The 20,284-nt window shown below is 43.2% G+C and overlaps 1 protein-coding gene across 4 annotated transcripts in view; it reads left to right on the top strand.

Moving 5' to 3' along the window:
* THRAP3 (thyroid hormone receptor associated protein 3) overlaps positions 1-20,277 on the top strand; it is a 61,752-nt gene extending 41,475 nt beyond the window's left edge. For 3 of the 4 annotated variants that reach the window (XM_036876498.2, XM_057500004.1, XM_057500006.1), the window contains 10 exons: positions 1,384-1,551; positions 5,580-6,485; positions 7,991-8,704; positions 9,589-9,761; positions 10,508-10,619; positions 11,655-11,739; positions 13,651-13,838; positions 16,187-16,382; positions 16,744-16,881; positions 18,722-20,277. In XM_036876498.2, the coding sequence (XP_036732393.2) occupies positions 1,415-1,551; positions 5,580-6,485; positions 7,991-8,704; positions 9,589-9,761; positions 10,508-10,619; positions 11,655-11,739; positions 13,651-13,838; positions 16,187-16,382; positions 16,744-16,881; positions 18,722-18,943 (2,871 nt within the window). In that variant the 5' untranslated portion in view covers positions 1,384-1,414 and the 3' untranslated portion in view covers positions 18,944-20,277. The remainder of the gene's footprint in view (positions 1-1,383; positions 1,552-5,579; positions 6,486-7,990; positions 8,705-9,588; positions 9,762-10,507; positions 10,620-11,654; positions 11,740-13,650; positions 13,839-16,186; positions 16,383-16,743; positions 16,882-18,721) is intronic. The other variant, XM_057500007.1, reaches the window with a different exon arrangement.
* The last annotated feature ends 7 nt before the right edge of the window (positions 20,278-20,284 follow it).

The following is a 20,284-nucleotide window of genomic DNA, read 5'->3' on the forward strand; positions in this document are numbered from 1 at the left end:
AGCCCTGCTACCTACAGTGGTGTGCCTGTGGGCAAGTTAGTTACCTTCTTTATGCTCAATGGCCTCATCTGTAAAATAGGATGTAATAATGCCCTTCTTGAGGATAAAATAAGTTAATAAAAACACTGTTTGAGTGTTTGCTGTTCTGGTCATTGAGAATTCAGCAGTAAATAAGAAAGACTAGAATTCTGTTGGTGGAGAGCTTACATTCTGGTTGGGTAAAGATGGAACAATAAAGTAAACAAGATAGTTTCAGGTACTGAATTTAGGCTCTGACAGAAAGCAGCTGGCCTGACCCTAGAGAATGACTGCATGGCTACTTTTGGTTGAGTGGCTGGACAGATGTCTTGAAAAGATAGCTTTTGAGCTGAGACCTGAGTAACAGGAAAATCTTGAGAGGCAGGGGAGGGTGGAATGTTTGTTGATGATTATTTTCCCCTCACACTCCAGGGGCAGTGTCACTTGGAAGAATCCTTTGCTGAGCCAGTGAGGCAGTGGGTGCAGTAGGATAAGCCCTGGTCTGGCTGTTAGCTGTCTGTTCTGACAGATCCCTTATGCAGCTGATCTGATAGGTACATATTACAGCACTTCAGGTTTTTGCTCCTTGGAAGGTGCCCAAAGCTCTAGGAGGGCCATGAGGAAGAGGAAGTGAGTCAGCCTGTGCATGCAGCTTCCAGACCAGACCCGGCAGGGCAGCTCTGAGGGTCTCTGTTCATTCTTGTGAGGTGGGAAGAAAAGGAAGAAGGTGATTTTTGTTATTTCGTGGGAAAATGACCCTGAAAGAAGATTGACTCTTGATGCTAAAGAAGAGCTAGAAGAAAGTGACAGTTCTTCACTTTATAAATTGCTTTACCTATGTTTATGGATTGATATCCTGTATTTTACAGGATGCAGCACCTGCTGTCATGGTATTAGACTGTTTGAGAAAACTCATACCCTTTTAACCTTTTCCTTAGAATTAAATATCAAAGATATGCGTTGTGGTTTAAGGCCCCAGGAGTAGAGAAATGTTCAGATGTGCCACATAGACTATAGTCAAGATACCATTTTATAGAGTTTCTTCTCTTAGAACTGGGAAGCCTGTCTCTGGTGATCTCTAATTTTATTAACAGCTTGCTTAGTCCTCACAAGTTGTTTGCTTATTGAGAAAAGACCACACCGCATTGTTGAAAGCTGTCTTTACTTTCGTCAGTGTTTCACGGTGTTCCCTGGTGAGGGCCACATGTCAGACTCTCCATTTGCTAGTCTGTTTGGGTTTGTACTGCTTAGCCCTCTCTCCTGATGAAAAGGCAGAGTGTTTTTATAAACCAGTCATTCATGTCCAGAGAAGTTCAAGTTGCAAAGAGATTTACTCATTTGTTTGAATCTATTTTCTTATATTAGGTGTAATTGAAAAGTGACCCTCTTTTCAGAGATGTCAAAAACAAACAAGTCCAAGTCTGGATCTCGCTCTTCTCGCTCAAGATCTGCTTCAAGATCTCGATCTCGTTCATTTTCGAAGTCTCGGTCTCGAAGTCGATCTGTCTCTCGTTCAAGGAAGCGCAGACTGAGGTAAGGGGATGTGATTGTATTTCGAGATAATCATTGCATCTGCTAATGTGAGTCTTCGAAGATATTTTGTTAGACTCTTTCTGTAAATGTCAAAGGAAGTTGGGGGTTGGCTTTAGTGGAGGGTTGGGCCATAAGATAATTGCAGGTCTCTTCTAAACTACATGTCCAAAACTACATATCGGCTTTGATTGTTATGCTGTTTGCCTAATTCCTTTTCTCCTCTGCTAGCATGTACTGTTACTCATCCACTTTGGAAGAATGCATTTTGTCTTTATTTGAACTGCTTTTTTCAAGTCTCTGCACCTGAGTGGTTTTTTCCAACTATTTTACTACGGTATTTTTGGAGGCTTGGACCAACGTTTATATGCATCATCAGCAAAGGAAGGATAGCTAAGAGAGTTACTAGTAAGGTGGTTATTGCAAAGAGAAGAAATCTTTGCCCAGTAAAATAATTACACTGTAAAAAACTTAAGTCTGTACACCTGATGTGCCAGTTACCAACAAGCTGGGATCTTTTTAGTAAAACACAGCAAAGCTGTCTAAAATACATTGCTGTAGACATCCCTTTGTCATAACTAAATGTGCAGATAATTCTTCTGAATTTCTTGACAGCATTCCTTAATGCAGTCAGTTCTCCTGTCTGTAGGTGGGTTTCCCTGTTGCAGTTGTCTTGGAATAGGACGCCAAACCTCCAGCACCTTTCTTCTTTTGATGTGTTGTGAGTTGGGGTTTTCATTCTTTAAAACTGTTTTACTTTTCTCTTGTGAGTAGATAAGAACCTTTCAGTAGATAGAAGTGTCTGTATGTGAGTTAGGGAAGTACTGGTGTATTTAAATACCGAAGGGGCATCTTTTGTATGGCTTCATTCTTTTTGTCAGGACTGTACTAGCAAGGAGATAGTCTCTCAACTCAGTTTTGCCGCTTGCAACCCCTACTGTTGTATCTCAGATGGAGATCTAGAATCCTTTGCTTAATTGATTATAAAATTTAAACTTGCAGAAAAGTAATTCAGCTTCATTCTTGGTGGTTTCCATAGTACTTTTAAAGAGTCTATTAATAAACAGGTGGTTGGTAGGATTCCTTTTTTTCCCCTCCCAGCAAGAACAAGTTAATTCTCAGATGAAAACCCTGAGAAGCCTGCCTGAAAACTAATTTCAGACCAGAAGTTGTACAAAAAGGAGGTGTGCATAAATGCTAATGAATCTGATTCCAGTGTAATGTAGATTAGGAAGTTACAAACTTTGAGCCTCTCCCTCAAACCAAAGAAACACTAGATATATATATATATTTTAATAAAGATAATACCACACCTTGAGGACAACCACACTCCTGGCTTTTTTCCTCCTCTCTCTCCCATGTTTTGTGGGCATGCATTTTTATACCAAACTTTGTTCAAGCCTTTGGCCAGAGTCTGTTGCCCAATGGTGTCCAAGTCTACATAGGTAAAATTCTATCCCACCTTCTCGCCCCTGCCCCCACACTGCCCCCCCCAAAAAAGAAAGAAAAGAGAGAGAGAACCCATTAAATATATTTATACCTACCTGGGAAAGTTGTTGTCAAGGCCATGGAACTGAGTAGAGACTCAGTAACTACTTTGTACCCAGAGTCTTTTGATTTGGGCTGTTTAAACCAGCTCATTTGGATCTGAAAGGTAACATTTTAAAACTTAATCTAGTAAATGGGAACTAAATAATTGATTCGAAAACAAGAGGCTATTCATCTGAAACAGAGAGACAAAATTGAAGGGACCTAAACCAAATGTGAAAGGTTAAGCTGCTCTGAAGTTATGTGTGATACGTGATACGTGGAGTTCTGGGCAGATAGGTCTGCACAGATGTCATTGTCTACAAATTGTTTGGCATGGTCATTGACTTGGCAGTGAGGGAGAAGCACCGTAGGGAGGCAGTGTGTGTTGGGGTCAGTTCAGGCCCACTTTATGTGCTCTCTTAGCAGGTTGTTTCTTTGGAGGAATTTCTCCACCAGAAAACTGGTTTTTATACTTGATTTTAGTCTGATTTCTCTGCTTTTTAGAAACAGATAAACTTGCCACCTGCTGGATGTTCAGTTTTTATTTCTGGCTTATCTGTTTCATGGTTTTTTTCTCTTGTTTTTCCCTCCTACAAGGAAAGTATACTATCCAGAGAGTTTGAGAAAACCTTTAAATTAACTTAACTGCTGAGTTCTACAGAATTGGAGAAAATTGTTTCCTTGTATTTCACAGACTGTATCCTTTTAAGTGACTTATTGTAAATAACTTAATTTGCAATCTGCAGAGACTCATATTCCTGTGTCTGTGCAGTGACTGCGGGTTTTGGATGCAGTATGTCACAGGGCCCTCACCAGTAATTGGCGAGGAAGCAGCAGTGGCTCCTGAGGATGGGAACTTGAGTTGAACCCTCCTTAGTGCTGGTGGTGTATCACCTCTGTCATGCATAGCCGTTTAATTGGCTCCTATTCAGTTTCATAGCCTGCATCTGCCTCTTCCTTCTTCTCTTATATTGTTACTGTGTTCGAATGAAAATTGTGGAAGGTAAGTTGTGTTTTTAATTGTACTCACATAGCAGTCTTACAGCAGCAGGATGATGTATCTTTGGCAGTCGCTCTTGTTCTTGGGGTGGAGAACCTGAGCACCATGGGTAGTAAGTAGTAGCAGATCATCCTACATTATCTTCTTTCCATTAAATAGAATGTAAGTTTCTTTTTAAAAACATCATTTTGTTTAGCTGTTAAAACCTGTCACATTTCCAAAGTGAAGTTGTTTATAAAAGAAGCAAGCAAGCAAACAAAATGCACCTGTTCCCAGTCAGGCCTGATAGGCAAAGGCCTGCTGATAACTGAAGGGTTTTTATTCTTCTATTTACAAAGAAAACATTTTTGGAGAGAGTTCTAGTAATTTTATTTATTTCTATGAAACTACTTAGGAGTAGTGGTTAATGTTAATGATCTGTATCATAGTTGGCAAGTGGTACCCAGGAACCCCAGTGGAATTTTACACCAACAAATAAAGTTGACTTTTTGATGGAAACAAAGCTCCCTATTATTGACAGCCTGGCATTTATGAACATGTAATTTTTACAAAGTTAGGTTAATGTTGAATCCCTGGAAATGTATCTTTGCCAGATGAGAGTGCTATATTGTTTAAATGAAGACCCCAGCATTAGGCTTAAGGGTGACTTGAAAGATGTGCAAGTAGAGGGGCTGTTTCTGTAGTTTCTTTGATAACTTCCTGTGTACTTGGGTGTCTCACAGTCGGATGGTGCCCTCTTGTGGCACCTAGATAAGACCATGTGTCAGCCACAGAAACTTGCCTTTCTGAGTGAGTAGTGAGGCCATATATATCCAGGAGGTCCCCAGTAAAAAACCAATATATGTATGCTTTACTGATCTGATTTCAATAAATTATTTCAAGCTTTGAACAGCTTCATTCTCTAAGTCCGTACTTAAGTGTTCTTTGATTTAGACCTGTTGTAACTGTTTTTAACAACCCCAGGTCTTGGTGGAACCTAAGAAATTAGCCCTGTACAGAGAGCTTTAGGATGGGAAGTAGAGTGTTAAAATAGCATAGGGCCAGAGAACATGATGGTCTGGACCTAGTCTGGGTGCCACAGCTTTGCATTCTTCCTCATTTCCAGTGATCTAGGGTCTGTGAAATCCCTGGTGCATGTGAAACTCTAGCACTTCGTTAAAATGATCTTTGTTTAGTTTATTACAGGAAGAGCATTTTGATACTCTTCAAGTCACTATTGAAATATCTTTCCATTTAAAGTGTGCTACAGTATTAATGAAGTAGTCTCTGACTTATTTGTTAAAGTGATTCTTAGTTGTATTTTTGTACTTAATATTGGCCATAAGCAGTGAGATTATTTAAGTTTTTACCCTTTCTTTGAAAACAAAACAAAATAAATGAAACATAAGAGCAGGACTTTCAGAATGTTACTTCTTTTTTGGCAGGTTTTTTTGAATAAAAATGTGTCAAAAATTAAAATATTTCTCTTTCCTCCCGTCCCCCACCCTATCCCCCTTTTCAGTTCTAGGTCTCGTTCTAGATCATATTCTCCAGCTCATAACAGAGAGAGAAATCACCCACGAGTATATCAAAATCGGGATTTCCGAGGTCACAACAGAGGCTATAGAAGGCCCTATTATTTTCGTGGGCGCAACAGAGGCTTTTATCCATGGGGCCAGTATAACCGAGGAGGCTATGGAAACTACCGCTCAAACTGGCAGAATTATCGGCAAGCATACAGTCCTCGTAGGGGCCGTTCCCGATCCCGGTCCCCAAAGAGAAGATCTCCTTCACCAAGGTCCAGGAGCCACTCCAGAAACTCCGATAAGTCTTCCTCTGACAGGTCAAGGCGGTCATCCTCCTCTCGTTCTTCCTCCAACCACAGCCGAGTCGAGTCTTCTAAGCGCAAGTCGGCAAAAGAGAAAAAGTCCTCTTCCAAGGATAGCCGGCCATCTCAGGCTGCCGGGGATAACCAGGGAGATGAGACCAAGGAACAAACATTTTCTGGAGGCACCTCTCAAGATACAAAACCGTCTGAGAGCTCGAAGCCATGGCCAGATGCCACCACATACAGTGCTGGTTCTGCATCGCGGGCCTCAGCAGTTTCTGAGCTGAGTCCTCGGGAGCGAAGCCCTGCTCTCAAAAGTCCACTCCAGTCTGTAGTGGTGAGGCGGCGGTCACCCCGTCCTAGCCCTGTGCCAAAACCTAGCCCTCCACTTTCCAGCACTTCCCAGATGGGCTCAACTCTGCAGAGTGGTACTGGATACCAGGCTGGGACACACCAAGGTCAGTTCGACCATGGCTCTGGGTCCTTGAGTCCATCCAAAAAGAGTCCTGTGGGTAAGAGTCCACCGGCCACTGGCTCCACATATGGCTCTTCTCAGAAGGAGGAGACTTCCGCTTCAGGAGGAGCAGCCTATACAAAGAGGCAAGTACCTTGTTTCCCCTGCCTGCTTGTTTTGATCTCACCAACTGGCAGTTTAATTGTAATGAGACCTAAATTAGAGCTCTGATTTATGGTAATAAGGTTATTCCCAGTTCCTAAACTTTCATTAGCAAACTTTGAAAGCATCACCCAAGGAAAACTTTAGCTTAGCTCTGGCTTTCCTAGCTTCCTGAATGTGTATTGCAGCATAAAGTTTCTTTAGACTGCTCTGCAATGTTTTCACATTTAAAATTTACCTTGGATTCTACCAATATAAGCCAGACAACAGTAGAGATTTGTGGGTCAGCTATCAAAAAACATGGTCTTTGCCAAAATGAATGGCCATTGGAGCTCTTAGACCCTCTAAGACCCACCATCTACTGTGACTGATCTGCACCAGCCCATCATGGTGAAGAGCTGCACCCTCACACCCTCCAGTTGAGGAGACTGGGCAGAATGGGGAAGTCCAAGGCTTAGTCCAGGAAGGCCTTGTTTTAAAATCACAAGGTGGGCGTATGTCCCAGTAGAAGCCAACCAGGCTGCGTGTTAGGAGAGGATGTGGCAGTGCTTCCGTCTTTCTACTTGGGGGACACGGTGAGTTTGAACCTGAATGTATATTTGTGTGGTTGGATGGGATTGGGCTGGTGGAGACGCCAACAGGCAAGTTGCACTGGGACCAGGTGGTTAAGAGACTTAATGGGCAAGTGGTCTCCTTTTTTTTTTTTCTTCTTTCTTACTAGCATATTCTTTGATGTCCTATTATTTGATTCTTCTTTGTCATGTTAATGCAACTATAACTTGATTAGACTTTCTCCGCTAGTACAAATGAGATGTTCAGAATCTCTGCTTTCCAGCCTTCAGTAAGTCTACTTAAAATGTAAATTTTGTTTTGTTCTCGGCAGCACTATGAATCTTATAGAAGATGGCAAACTCTGCTTTTTCACAAGAAAGAGTGGGATGATTTTTGCCCCCCTCCTGAATTAACGTGTTTTGTTCTTATTTGTGTTCACAGTATATTTCATATTTAGATCTTCTAGGTGACTTGAAGCAAATTTGAGGTCTCTTGAAACTTGTATTTCCAAATGTGAGTTGTATAAAAGCAAAACAGTCCAAGGTTGAACATTCTATGTTAACTTTGCTGAAAGCAGATTTTAAGTGACTGAGTGAAGGTTGGATAAGACCTTAATTTTTTTTTTTCCTAGACCACTTACAGGTAAGTAAGTTTTATTTTTTAGTATCCTAAAACTTACCTTTGCTATTTTCTTTTTGTTGCTTTTGTAAGACACAACTCCACAGACCATATATTTTTCTCTTAAATGCCAAATTCATAAATCTGTGAAGGGCAGTTTTTCAGAAATTACTAGAAAGTAACCAAATAGTCCTTCGGTAACACTGGAATCCACAAGACGTATTTGTTCAGTCAGAAACCCAAGAACATATGGTGCTGTTTTAGGTCAGGTTGTTTAAGAAGCGTCTTGTGTGTGTCTCCTTTTTGTTTTTATAACTAGGTATCTAGAAGAACAGAAAACAGAGAATGGAAAAGATAAGGAACAGAAACAAACAAATAGCGATAAAGAGAAAATGAAAGATAAAGGGAGCTTCTCTGACACGGGCTTGAGTGAATCGAAAATGAAATCTGATCCCTTTGCTCCCAAAACTGATAGTGAGAAACCTTTTCGGGGTAGCCAGTCACCCAAAAGATATAAGCTCCGAGATGACTTTGAGAAGAAGATGGCTGATTTCCACAAGGAGGAGATGGATGATCAAGATAAGGACAAAGCTAAGGGAAGGAAGGAATCTGAGTTTGATGATGAACCCAAATTCATGTCAAAAGTCATAGCAGGTGCAAACAAAAACCAGGAGGAGGAGAAGTCTGGCAAATGGGAGGGCCTGGTGTATGCACCTCCAGGGAAGGAAAAGCAAAGGAAAACAGAGGAGATGGAGGAGGAGTCTTTCTCAGAGAGATCCAAAAAGGAGGATCGGGGAGGTCCCAAGAGAACCGAAAGTGGGCACAGGGGGTTTGTGCCTGAAAAGAATTTCCGAGTGACCGCTTACAAAGCAGTCCAGGAGAAAAGTTCATCACCTCCCCCGAGAAAGACCTCGGAGAGCAGAGAGAAGCTGGGAGCCAAAGGAGACTTTTCCACAGGGAAGTCTTCTTTTTCCATTACTCGAGAGGCCCAGGTCAATGTCCGGATGGACTCTTTTGATGAGGACCTTGCAAGGTGAGATGTAGTCCTTCTTGATCCTCAGGGCTTTAGTGGCCCAAGTGATGTCTCCTCACTCCTCTCCCTGAAGACATTCTGGAACCAGGAGAGGCCCTTTCTGTATCTCCCCTGCTGGCCAAGTATCCTTATGGTCACCTGTTTTCAGAGAAGTGTGTGTCGCTAAGGGATTGTGTGCTGGGGCAATACATAGGGTGGCGAAGTGTCTTTTTGGTCTTTAGTGACTGGCTTTCTTGGGGCTGGGTTCCTTCTCCTCTCTTGCTCTCTATCTTCCCACCCAGCCCTGTCTTCCCATTTTCTTCCTTAAAATGTGCTTATGATGTATTTTGCTTGTGGAGCTATCCGTTTCCGCAGGCCTCATCAAATACTGTTAGCAGTTTTAAAGTTGGGACTGGAAGGTGGCAGACTTCAGGAAAGAGAGCTGAGGCCAAAGCTGTTTTTCATTTGGTGTAAAAACTGCACAGCCAGTTGGAAGTCTGCCTGTGCAGCATTCCAGCCATGTCCCCCCCCCCCCCCCCCCCCCGCCTCCATTGTCACTTCACTGAGTGGCCCTGGCTGGCCAAGCTGTTGATCTTTTAAAATACCTTCCCATTTGTTGTGTGTGTTAAAATCAGCAGTGACCCCAAAAACAGAGTCACTGAAGCCTAACACTTCACCCTGCCCATTTGTTCCTGTGAAAGATCCCAAGGGAAAAAGGGATGAGAAGTTTTGGATGCTTTTTCCCATAGTAAACAGTGCACTAAGGTCACTTTGAACGTGGAGAGGAAGAGAAAAAAGGAACTTTGCAAATCCATTTAAAACTCTTTGATAAAAACAATGCATATTTAGGGTTTTAATGTTCTGTGTATCTTGTTACATTGGCCCTCCCTGTGTTTCTTCTGCAGACCCAGTGGCTTATTGGCTCAGGAACGCAAACTTTGTCGGGATCTAGTCCATAGCAACAAAAAGGAACAGGAATTTCGTTCCATTTTCCAGCACATACAGTCAGCTCAGTCTCAGCGGAGCCCCTCAGAACTGTTTGCTCAGCATATAGTGACCATTGTTCATCATGTTAAAGGTGAGTCCAGACCCCAGCCTCCTTCAGGCTCCCTTTCCTTAGCTTCCTGTGTTACAAGCAGTAGGATGAGTGGGTGTATCAGGGAGCCTTTTGGGGCCCTTTATCTCACCAAAAGGGCCTTTGAAGCTAGCAAGTGACTCCATGGAAATTCCTTCCAGGGAGAAATTTCCACTATTTAATTACAGAGCTGAACATTTTGAAGTGCTAGTTTAGGAACCTAGGATTGTGAGGATGGGAAAAATCCTTCACATGAAGGTTTATAATACTGGAGAAAGGAGGTATGAAAAGTGGCTTTCTAGCACCTCTCTCTTTCCAGCAGGTGGAAGCCTCTAGAGGTCTCTGTAGACCTTTTTGTGTGAATTTCTTCCTCACATTCTACCATCTCCTGGGCAAATGGAGGTGGGCAGGTTGGGGAATGGCAGAGAGAAGTGGTAACTGAAGTTGGGTTGGGCCACTTGCAGGTTCCATCTGAAATTTAAACTCGAGGAGTTGGTGTTGTGATTCAAAGAGACGCAAGCCCCAGGCTTTTCTCTCTGTATGCATGTCCTAAGATAAGGGAGCTGTGGTGGAAATCCAGTGTGTAAACTGGATTCTGTCTGAACCAGCCTTTCCCCTACTCTCTTCAGTATGTCTCTTACATGGATTTAACTACTTCAGTCACATCTCTGTGGCTGCATATTCCTGCAAAAGAGTTGTATTGTGTCTGCCTTTGATAACACATCATGTTTTTCTTTGAATTTCCACAGAGCATCACTTTGGGTCCTCAGGAATGACATTGCATGAACGCTTTACTAAATATCTAAAGAGAGGAACTGAGCAGGAGGCAGCTAAAAATAAGAAAAGCCCGGAGATACACAGGTGAGGACCTCAGCCTTACGCTGGAGGTGATAAAAGACTGCTCATCACTTACTAAACTTTCCTTATTTTTGCTGTGTTAGATGCATTAGCAGCAGAATTTAGTTACCACTTCCAGACTGTAGGGTGGTCGTGGGCATTTAGAGCTGTGAATGGAAAGGCTGTGCTTTGGTGACTATGGTTTCTCACTTTTGGCCTGAGGAAAATGGCTCTTTTGATATAGACGAACCCTTTGTAGTCTTGCCAGCTGGGTGTGAGCTTTCTATAGGTAGAGTAAACATTCAGTTTCTTTAAGCTACCCATGTGCTTCATCTATCACTTACTCTTTTGAAAGAATTTGCAGCAGATGGGTGCTGCTGGTGGGGGAGCTTGTACAATTATCAAAGGATTTTAAAAGCCTAGCAGGTTTGAAGAGTGTCACATTTGGTTGTGTGGTATCTGTTCAGCCAACAGGGACTCTGTCTAGAAACAAAGTTGGCCTTATCTTTAATTCCTTAATAGTCTAGACCTCTTGACCCTGTTGGCAGTGGGTAGGAGAACCGTGTTTGTATAGCAGTCTTGGATTTGGGGGTCTTTGGGGATGTGTGTACATGCCGGGCGGTTGCTTCTCACCTAGCCCTCATCTCATAGGTAAATAATGGGCCATTATATTCTAATTCCCAAGATGAAAAATGCTCTTTGAGGTTATTAGCAGGGAGCAGATAATCTTGATGTGAACTTGAGATACAGGCATGGGTGCAGGTGAGTCTGTCTTCATAGCTCTAACAGTACTGGAAAGGAATGAGTTTCTTCTCCCTGAGTTTGACAGAGAAGTAGGGGTTTTGTGTGTGTGCATGTGCGTGCATGCATACAGGTGCACACATATGGGAGAGTATGAATATTTAAGCAAAGAATGTAAGTAATATGTATGTAAGTTATGAAACATAATTATAAGAAGCAATGTGTATGATTTCCATTACTCAAGTTACAAATTAGAATATTACCAGTACTGTATTCACACTATGGAATACTAAACAGATTTTGTGTTTTCAATTTCAGGAGGATAGACATTTCCCCCAGTACATTCAGAAAACACGGTTTGGCTCATGATGAAATGAAAAGTCCCCGGGAACCTGGCTACAAGGTGAACTGTTGCTTTGATCAGTAATTCCAACAAAATGAGTGCGTTGGGCATGAACTTGACAGAAATGTGTTTGTTTAAATTACTCTCTACTTAAGTTTGTGTTTTTCTTTTAAGGATGGGCATAATTCTAAAAATGAACTACAAAGGGTTAATTTTTATTAAATGTATCAACAACCTTTGTGAAGTGGTTAGAATATGGTAAATGACCCCAAAGTCTATTGAGGTGAGCTTGAGAAAAAAAAGAGAGGAGTTTTGGAACAAGTGCCCATGATGAGAGAAGAAACTTTTTGTGATATTTTTCTGCTTGTAAGTATTATCAAATCAACTATATACATGCACTATTTCCAACCATGATTTCAAAAAGACATGCATGTCAGAGGAGAGTGAATATTCATAATCTTAACATGATAGACTGTTTTAAGCAGCTAGTCCAGTTTTTTTCCTAACATTGTACCATATTTATCATTTGTTGGTTACTGTTACTTGAAAACGTAAACATTACTTTGATAGCCCAGCTACATTTGCAGTGATGTGCACGTAAACACTATTAATTACCAGGTTAAAGCTTGAATGCAGTTTTTTACTGTGAAATAGTAGATTTGGGTTTTAAAAAAATATTAGTATTTATTGACTTTCATTCACAAATACAGTTGAAATCTCAAATTAGAGTTGGCTCTTCCAGTGCTGCTGAGACCTTTTCTAAAAATATTAATCTTCAGGTTTTCCAGACAAATGTGTCTTGGTTAGTGTGATGAGAGACACTCTTGCACAATCTCTCTCCTTCTATCATCCCCCTTTTCTTTTTTTCCAAATACCCGCTAGCTTAGCACTAACCAGGTGAAACCCAAGGTTTTGAAACATAAGAGATTTCATCCTCTATGCCTCATAAAGCCGACTCATTAGAGGAGCTGCCTGCACTGCGTAAGGGAGCAGCAGCTGTTTTTTTCTTTTTGTCTTTTGAGGGTGCTGAGGCTGCATTCCCTCAGAAACAAACATGGTAAAATAAACCTCACTACCTATACCACTCCTGTTAATTAAAATTAAGCTTTATTTCAACAAAAAGCTCAGTAGTTTGTGTAAATCAAATGGTAATATAGAGTGAACTCATTCCTTTCTCTTTAGAGAGGTTTTGCTTCTATGAAGCAAGTCCTGGTGTGTAATGTACTGAAACTACCTTGTATCTCTGTGCTCACTGAGTTTCCCAAGTACTGTTGAGAGCCGAGCCCTTGCCTTGGTGGTTTGGGGTGGCACAGGCTGTTGCTGTTGCCAGGTTTATTCTGTACCTGCAGCGTCTATACACTGTGATTAAACTTCTAGGAAGTTAGTAAAAAAGGTTTTTTCCCTTGTTTCAGTTAACTTTGACCTGGTATTGCCACTTTATGAATTCTCTATTAATGGTTTTTGGTACTCCATCTGTGGAGGAAGTTTTCAGTATAAGTAAACATGTTGAAAGGCTGCTCAAGTCCCATTGTCTGTTTTTGGACTCAGTACCCAGAGAAAATTTCAAGTACAGGATAATCCCAGGGTGGTTGCTACAGTGTAGGTAGGGAGTGTGAGCATTTGCACTCCTATTGGTGGCTGAGCCTAAGTCAGCCTAACCAGCCAGCTGCCAGAGCTGATCTTGGCCTTGTCAGCTTGTAGGCTAGCCAAAGTCATTACTGAAACTGAGATCAATATGTAACATCTTCAGAAGGCTATCAGCACTATTGTAGAGAACTGGTTTGGGCTCTGTAAGGGACCCTCATGAAGTGACTTCTGTGGGATGTCCTGTATCCCTCCCAAGCTTGGGTGCGATGCCTCACATTCCCAGTGCTTCCTCTGCACTGCTCTTTTGGAATAGAAACCACAAGTTTTGGGGTGGTTGAGTTGGCAGCCTTGAATCCCAAAAACCTTAATTCTGATCTTTGGCAGGCTGAGGGAAAATACAAAGATGATCCTGTTGATCTCCGTCTTGATATTGAACGTCGTAAAAAACATAAGGAGAGAGATCTTAAACGAGGTAAATCAAGAGAATCAGTGGATTCCCGTGACTCAAGCCACTCGAGGGAAAGGTCAGCTGAGAAAACAGAGAAAACTCACAAAGGATCAAAGAAGCAGAAGTACGTAAGCCCCTGCCTGTCATCTCATTCAGACTCTCGAGTGGAATCTTGTCTGCCTACCTTAGGCTGTAACACCAGACCTTCCAAGCCAGAGGACTTTAAGCCTGGGCATGATAGCAGCTTGTGTAGTTCAAAAAAATTTTTTTATGTACCCCCTGTCAAGTAAGTCCCTAGTTTGAAAACAGAACTTTTGCATCAGAGCAGTTGATCCTTATCTAGGGAAGGCCTCCTGGGAGTTAATTTGGCTGTAGGGACAATGTGGGGAATCATTTGGGAATCCCTTTTGCAGTTTTAGACATGTTCTTTTTCATTCCAAATCTTCATGGAGAAGTTATATTCTAGAAATGGCTCTTAGTTGTTGTTGGGTAATAATACTGTTTGATCAAAGAAACAGGGCGGGACTAGATAGGACAAGATTGTTGATTTTAAATGCCTTATAAACTAGTTTCGCAGACACTTCCAAGAAAAGTGTTCCCAATAGTCTTTAAACAAAGGTAGCATTGTTGAATTTCATAGGGCAGCATTCATGTCAAGGTCCTGTCGTTTCTGTTACATTTTTGAAAGTTCCATGACTTTTCAATCATGTCTTATTAAACATTAGAAGAGTTGAAGCCCCACCCCTTCACTTTTGCTGTTTCTGAGCTTCAGCTGCAAGCATTTTTGTATCCATTTTCTGGTAACAGTTCTGTGAGATAAGTTGGACAGTTGGTCTGTGATACTCATTTTGCCCCTTTGAAAGATAAAGAAACTAATAACTAATAAGCTCAGAAGGATTTGTCCGAACTCACACAAGTATCTGCCAGTATCAAAACTCAGATCTTCTGTCCTTCTTTGTCTTCTTTTCCACTGTGTCACTTAGGCTTTCAGGGCTGCCCGTTGGTGAAGGACCTGCTGGCCCTCGCCAGGGAATGGGAGGGGTGGTATAGCAGTCCCGTCTGCTACCACTGGTGGACAGGGGCAGAACTGCTCAGGCGTTTTTGGGCCAGGTTTGGGTTACTGAGCCTGAATCCTTTGCCTGGAACACATGCCTGTACCTGCCTTGCTGTGTAACTTTGAACAGTGGTCTCTTGCAACCCTAGTATTCTGTGTTTGGGACAAGGAGAAAATGATAGGTCACTGTTCTCATTATATATCACACTTCAGCTTATAAGAACTCTGTCTCATATGCCTGAAGAATGACTCACCAAGGTCACACAGCTGATCAAAGGCAGTACTGGGATGCGAACTGGGGCCTTTTGGAGTCTTATTTTTGAAAGCCTTGAAGTAGTACGGATTTCTAGGCGTCAGAGTTATATGTCTGAGTTACTAGAATCCTGTAACAGTACCTTAGATTTCCCCTTTTTATGAATAAATGCTAGGAACAGCCAGTAGGATTCAAATATTTAAGTTCTTGAGGATCTCAGTTGTCTTGGAGAGGAGCCAAGCTAGTAATCATGGTGGAGGACTGAGGGCAGGGAAGACAGTGATAGGTTTCTGACTCTTGGCTAGCTTCTCCCTGGAAGTCCTTCTCTACTCCTGGGAGCCTGGCTTTTCTGTCCCCTTAGAGTTAGCTGGTAGCCTCTCACTTCTACCTGTCATGGCTGGCACTGACTTGTAGTCCATAGACAGTGATTCATTGTAGTAAGCTGCTTTGCCCTTGTCTGAAATTGCCCCAGATGACGGGGAGGGGAGGAGACAACTCCAGAAAGTTTCACCAGATCCTATGCTTAGTAACACCACCTGTGTGAGCTCAGTGGAGGAGTGGTATAATTAGTCAGAGGCAAATTTGAATCCAGGTTCTGCTTAGCTCTGTCACTGAATCTCCTCTTTAAAATTGGATAGTAATATGGAATAATGCTAGTTGCCATTTACTGCATACCTGCTGTGTCAGTGTAAAGTGTTGAAGCATGTTGTCTAATCTTTAGAGCAGCCCCATGAGACAGGTAGGGCTCTTCCCATGAGAAACAGAAGTAACAGAAAGCATAGACAGATGGTAATACACAAAGCCTCTGTCCCAGTACTAGGCACTCGTGGCTGTCAGTGCCACCTTGGTTTCCTCCTGCCTTTCTAGTTCATGCATGCATTACACAGAGCTGCCAGAGGCTATGGGCTATGTTTCTGTTCCTCCTGCTGTGTATGGTCGGTGCTCATCACAGGCTAAGACATGGATGTGCTGCTGAATATGACTGACAAGAGTGGGGAGGAAGCTCCCCAGGTACCCTGGGTGGGTAAGTGGGGATTTTCAGGTTATTTATCTCCAGTGTCTTCATCACAGATACACTCCTGGTTGCCCTGGGCTGCTTTACCGCCGCCTCACCAAGTGCGTACCCTGGAGGCTTATTGATTTCCCTGGCTCTTTATTTTCATAGGAAGCATCGGAGAGCACGAGACCGGTCCAGGTCATCCTCCTCTTCCTCCCAGTCATCCCACTCCTATAAAGCGGAAGAGTACACTGAAGAAACAGAGGAGAGAGAGGAGAGCACCACTGGCTTTGATAAATCCAGACTGGGGACCAAAGACTTTGTGGGTCCAAGTGAAAGAGGAGGCAGAGCTCGAGGGACCTTTGTAAGACCCTGCCCCCTACCCCTCTCTCTAAGCCCCTATATTTCCACAATTCTGTGTTTATCAGAAAACTGTTTTGTTGCCCCTGCTATATGTAATCTAGTCTGTAGACCCCAGAATCTGTGATTCCTATTCATGAGCACTTAGCTAGAAGCCTTGTAGGGCTCTCCCCGCTTACCAGAACTCGTGTTGCCCTCTGTCTAGGCTGTAGATTTCAGATAAGCAGAAAGGGAGTGACTGGAAACCAGGTGACCAGCATATTGACTGGAGAACAGCTGTTCACACCAGTAAAGGAGCAGAAGGGAGCTGTTTTTCTCTGTTCTTGACATGGTTCTTTGTTCCTTCTCACTGTTTGTTGCTACAGCAGTACCGAGCCAGAGGGAGAGGCTGGGGCAGAGGCAGCTACTCTGCTAACAGCAGCAGTAACAATGATTTTCAGAAGAGAAACCGGGATGAGGAGTGGGACCCTGAGTACACGCCCAAGAGCAAGAAGTATTACCTGGTATGTGCTTGGGGATTACAGGAGGGGCCAGAGGGCCTTTGGCAACCTGAGAGCTGATGCTGAGGCCTTAGTTGGTCTGTCCAAAGCTGATTAAATATGTGTGCAGGCATATTGCACCAGGTGATGTGTATTGTGGGACAGTGTGGTGATGGCAAGATGAGAGGGCTCTACAGGAGTAGTTCTGGCCCTGAAAGGTTTACCATCTAAGATGTTCCAGCATAAGCAAGAAAGGGGTTGCTCTTCCTTTTTGGTCTGTGAACTTGTTTTACTGCTTTCCCACCCATAACCTCAGCCTCTTGCCAACCTTTATTTCACCCAGGGTAAAGTCATAACCCTCCCCTGAGGCCACAGTAACAGGGTGTCACTCCCCAGTGCAGGATTAACAGGAAGGACAGGTCAGGATCTCTTTGAGGACAGATCTGTCTCTAAAATGAAATGCCACTGGGGCTTCTCTCATCTCAACAGTTATGTAGAGACACCTCTGGGTCTATCTCTGTCTCTTTGGTTGGGGCTCTTCTTGGCTGAAATACATGGCCAGTGAGTGAGCTTTCTTAGCCTTAATATGTCAACAGCAGGCATAGATCCAAGCAGATTTGACTCAGTGTTGTAACCAAGGTGTACTTGGAGCTGAGTCTCTGTCATTCATGAGAAGGGTTGGATTGGTCTGTGTTGTCAGCTGCATAGCTAGGAAACAGGTTGTGTAGATGACTGTGCGCAGTCAGCCTTCGCTCTTCTAGGTTCCTGGGAGCTGCTCTGAGACTTGTAGAGAATCCTAGAACCTTTATCTAGGGCAGTGTTGGCTGGGCCCAGGATAGGTGCTGGACTGAGACAGCTGTAGCAAAAGGATTAAAGCCCATACAAAGCCCTCTTCCTGCCCCACCTGCCACTCGAAGGAGCACTGCTGACCTGACTGGTTAGGCAGGTGAACAAGCAGCCCTGGTAAGAAGCAGCTGGCCCTTTAGCTGAGCCAACCCCCCAGGAGCCTGAAGCCCTACTTGAGTGGATAGATGGTTTAGACTCCTGGAGGCCTTGGAGTTGATGAAGTAATGACGACTTGTGGTTTTCAAAATCTCTTTCTCATTAATTCTTTCATTGGCTCCTTCCTCTTTCATGAGATCGTCAGAGCAGGGGTTGAGATGTAGGTTCTGATTTTTTTACCCTGCCGTAGTGCCTGCCTCCTTGCATAAAACTGAAGAGGGGAGATAGAAGATGGGAGGCTGGGTTCTGGTCTTACCTTTTCCACGAACTGGTCTGAGGCCATGAGCAGGTCATTTGCCCTTGGTCTCACTGCCTGTTCTTCCTGGGGGTAGGGGAGTCAGGAAGAGCCAGTGCCCCAGCTATGCATTCTGAGTGTAACTTCCTCTTTTAGCTGCCTGACCGCCCAGATGAGACATGTTTTCACATTCAGGTGTGATTGCCTTTCTCAAACCCATCCTCTGAGAGATGGTGTACTACATAAAATGGAGTTACTTAAAGTTCCTAAGCCTGTTTCCCTATATACATAGTGGAAGGGGATAATAGTAGAGTAGATGTGAGGATTAAATGAGATAATGCATGTCAGGGTTTTTCAGTGCTTGGTGAAAGTTTTGTCATCATCATTATTAAAAAAGCCCAAACCTACTGCCTTAGAATCCTAAGGCATCCAACTGAATAGTCTATTGGATCTAAATCAGTAGCATTTTTAGGGTAGGGACAGGGATGAGGACAGAAAAGGAGAAAAAAGGTGGGTTGGAGCATAGGTTCATTTAAGAAAGTCACATTTGGGTGGTCACAGAGGAGAAGGTAAGAAGGTTCTGGCTCCTCTTGCTCTGGCATTAATGGCAGTTTTCTTTTCTCTCAGCATGATGACCGGGAAGGTGAAGGCAGTGAGAAGTGGGTGAGCCGGGGCCGGGGCCGAGGAGCCTTTCCCCGGGGTCGGGGCCGGTTCATGTTCCGGAAATCCAGCACCAGCCCCAAGTGGGCCCACGACAAGTTCAGTGGGGAGGAAGGGGAGATAGAAGACGACGAGAGTGGGACAGAGAACAGAGAGGAGAAGGACAGTTTACAGCCCACAACCGAGTAGGGGCCACTCTGATGGAGCCTCTGCCTGGGGGAGAGAAGCGCTGGGAAGATGGCTGGTGAGAAGCTAAGCAGAGGAACCTCAAGATGATGCTGAAAATCCCACCCCTACTGCCCACCAGCCTGGCAGAATCCTACTACAGCTGAAAGCATCCCTGGCGCTGCATCCCACTGGACAGGTGGCTGGCCTCGGAGCCTGGGGCAGGCCCAGGTCTGGAATGGAACACTCTCGATGGGCTTTAGCTGTTTCTCATTTGTTGTTGGTGTGTGGGGTGGGACTGGGGTAGGGAGGGGAGAGCGATACTTGGATTTTGGTTTGTTCCCTATTAGAAACCAACAGTTTTGTTTGTAATTTCATTTGGAGCTAAGAGGACTAATTTGATAATTTTCAGTCTCTTCTTCTTTATTCTGATTTTAAAAGCCCCCTCTCACCCTTTTTTTTTAGGCATATGTAGTACCATTAGAAAGATTTAATTTGGGCAACTTTGATTCTTGAAGAGAAAACAAAGCATGTGAATAAACATTGAAGTGTTCACCTCAGTTTGGGACCAAACTGCTTGGATCTTTGTAAAAATTGGTTTTTGTATGTCGAGGAGGAGTTCAAGGCCTTTCTTACCACCTTGTGTTCCCCTTTTCTGCACAGCCATGTACACATGGTGTTGCCTCTAACCACACCCCATGTGTGCATGCGCCCCCCCCCCCCCAAATATTTTCTGATTTCTGGGCTGGGCTTCCCATTCTCCACCAGCAGCTCCAGTATCCCAAACTTTCTAGTCCTGCTGATCTCTCAGCAACAGGGGTGGAAACTGGACAGCAGTTTCTGGTCTGTTTTCTAAGAAACTTCTGAATTCTATTATCTTTACAAATATAAGATGAAAAAATAATTTTTTCAATATTTTTTATTAATCTTTTTATAAAATGAAAAGAAACTCCTATGATCGATTAAGGAAGGTGGTTATGGCTGGGTGGTTTGTGGGGGTTTGTTTTGTTTTTTTCTTTTTTTTTTTAACCTTAAGCTTTAAGTTGAACTATTCTCAGATGTTTGGGGGGAAAACATCCTCTTAAAATGGGTCCTGTGCTTGCCTTCTGGGGAGGCGGTCCTGAGCAGGTGAATCATACGGCATTTATGCATATGTTATATTCGGACTGTACTCACCTCTCCTCCCCCCACCCCTCAACCTCTTGGGTTGTGCTACTTTCCCCTTTGCTACATTTCTATAGTTAAGTTGGTTTTACTTGAATGATTCACGTTTAGGGGGGAAAAAATGAAAACACCCTTAAAATTTGTTTCAACTCCTCCTGCAAATAAAAAAAATAAATGAAGAAGGCAGATGTAAATGAGCTC

Source organism: Manis pentadactyla, chromosome 4 (genome assembly GCF_030020395.1).
Source record: "Manis pentadactyla isolate mManPen7 chromosome 4, mManPen7.hap1, whole genome shotgun sequence".
In the NCBI taxonomy this organism is placed as follows: domain Eukaryota; kingdom Metazoa; phylum Chordata; class Mammalia; order Pholidota; family Manidae; genus Manis; species Manis pentadactyla.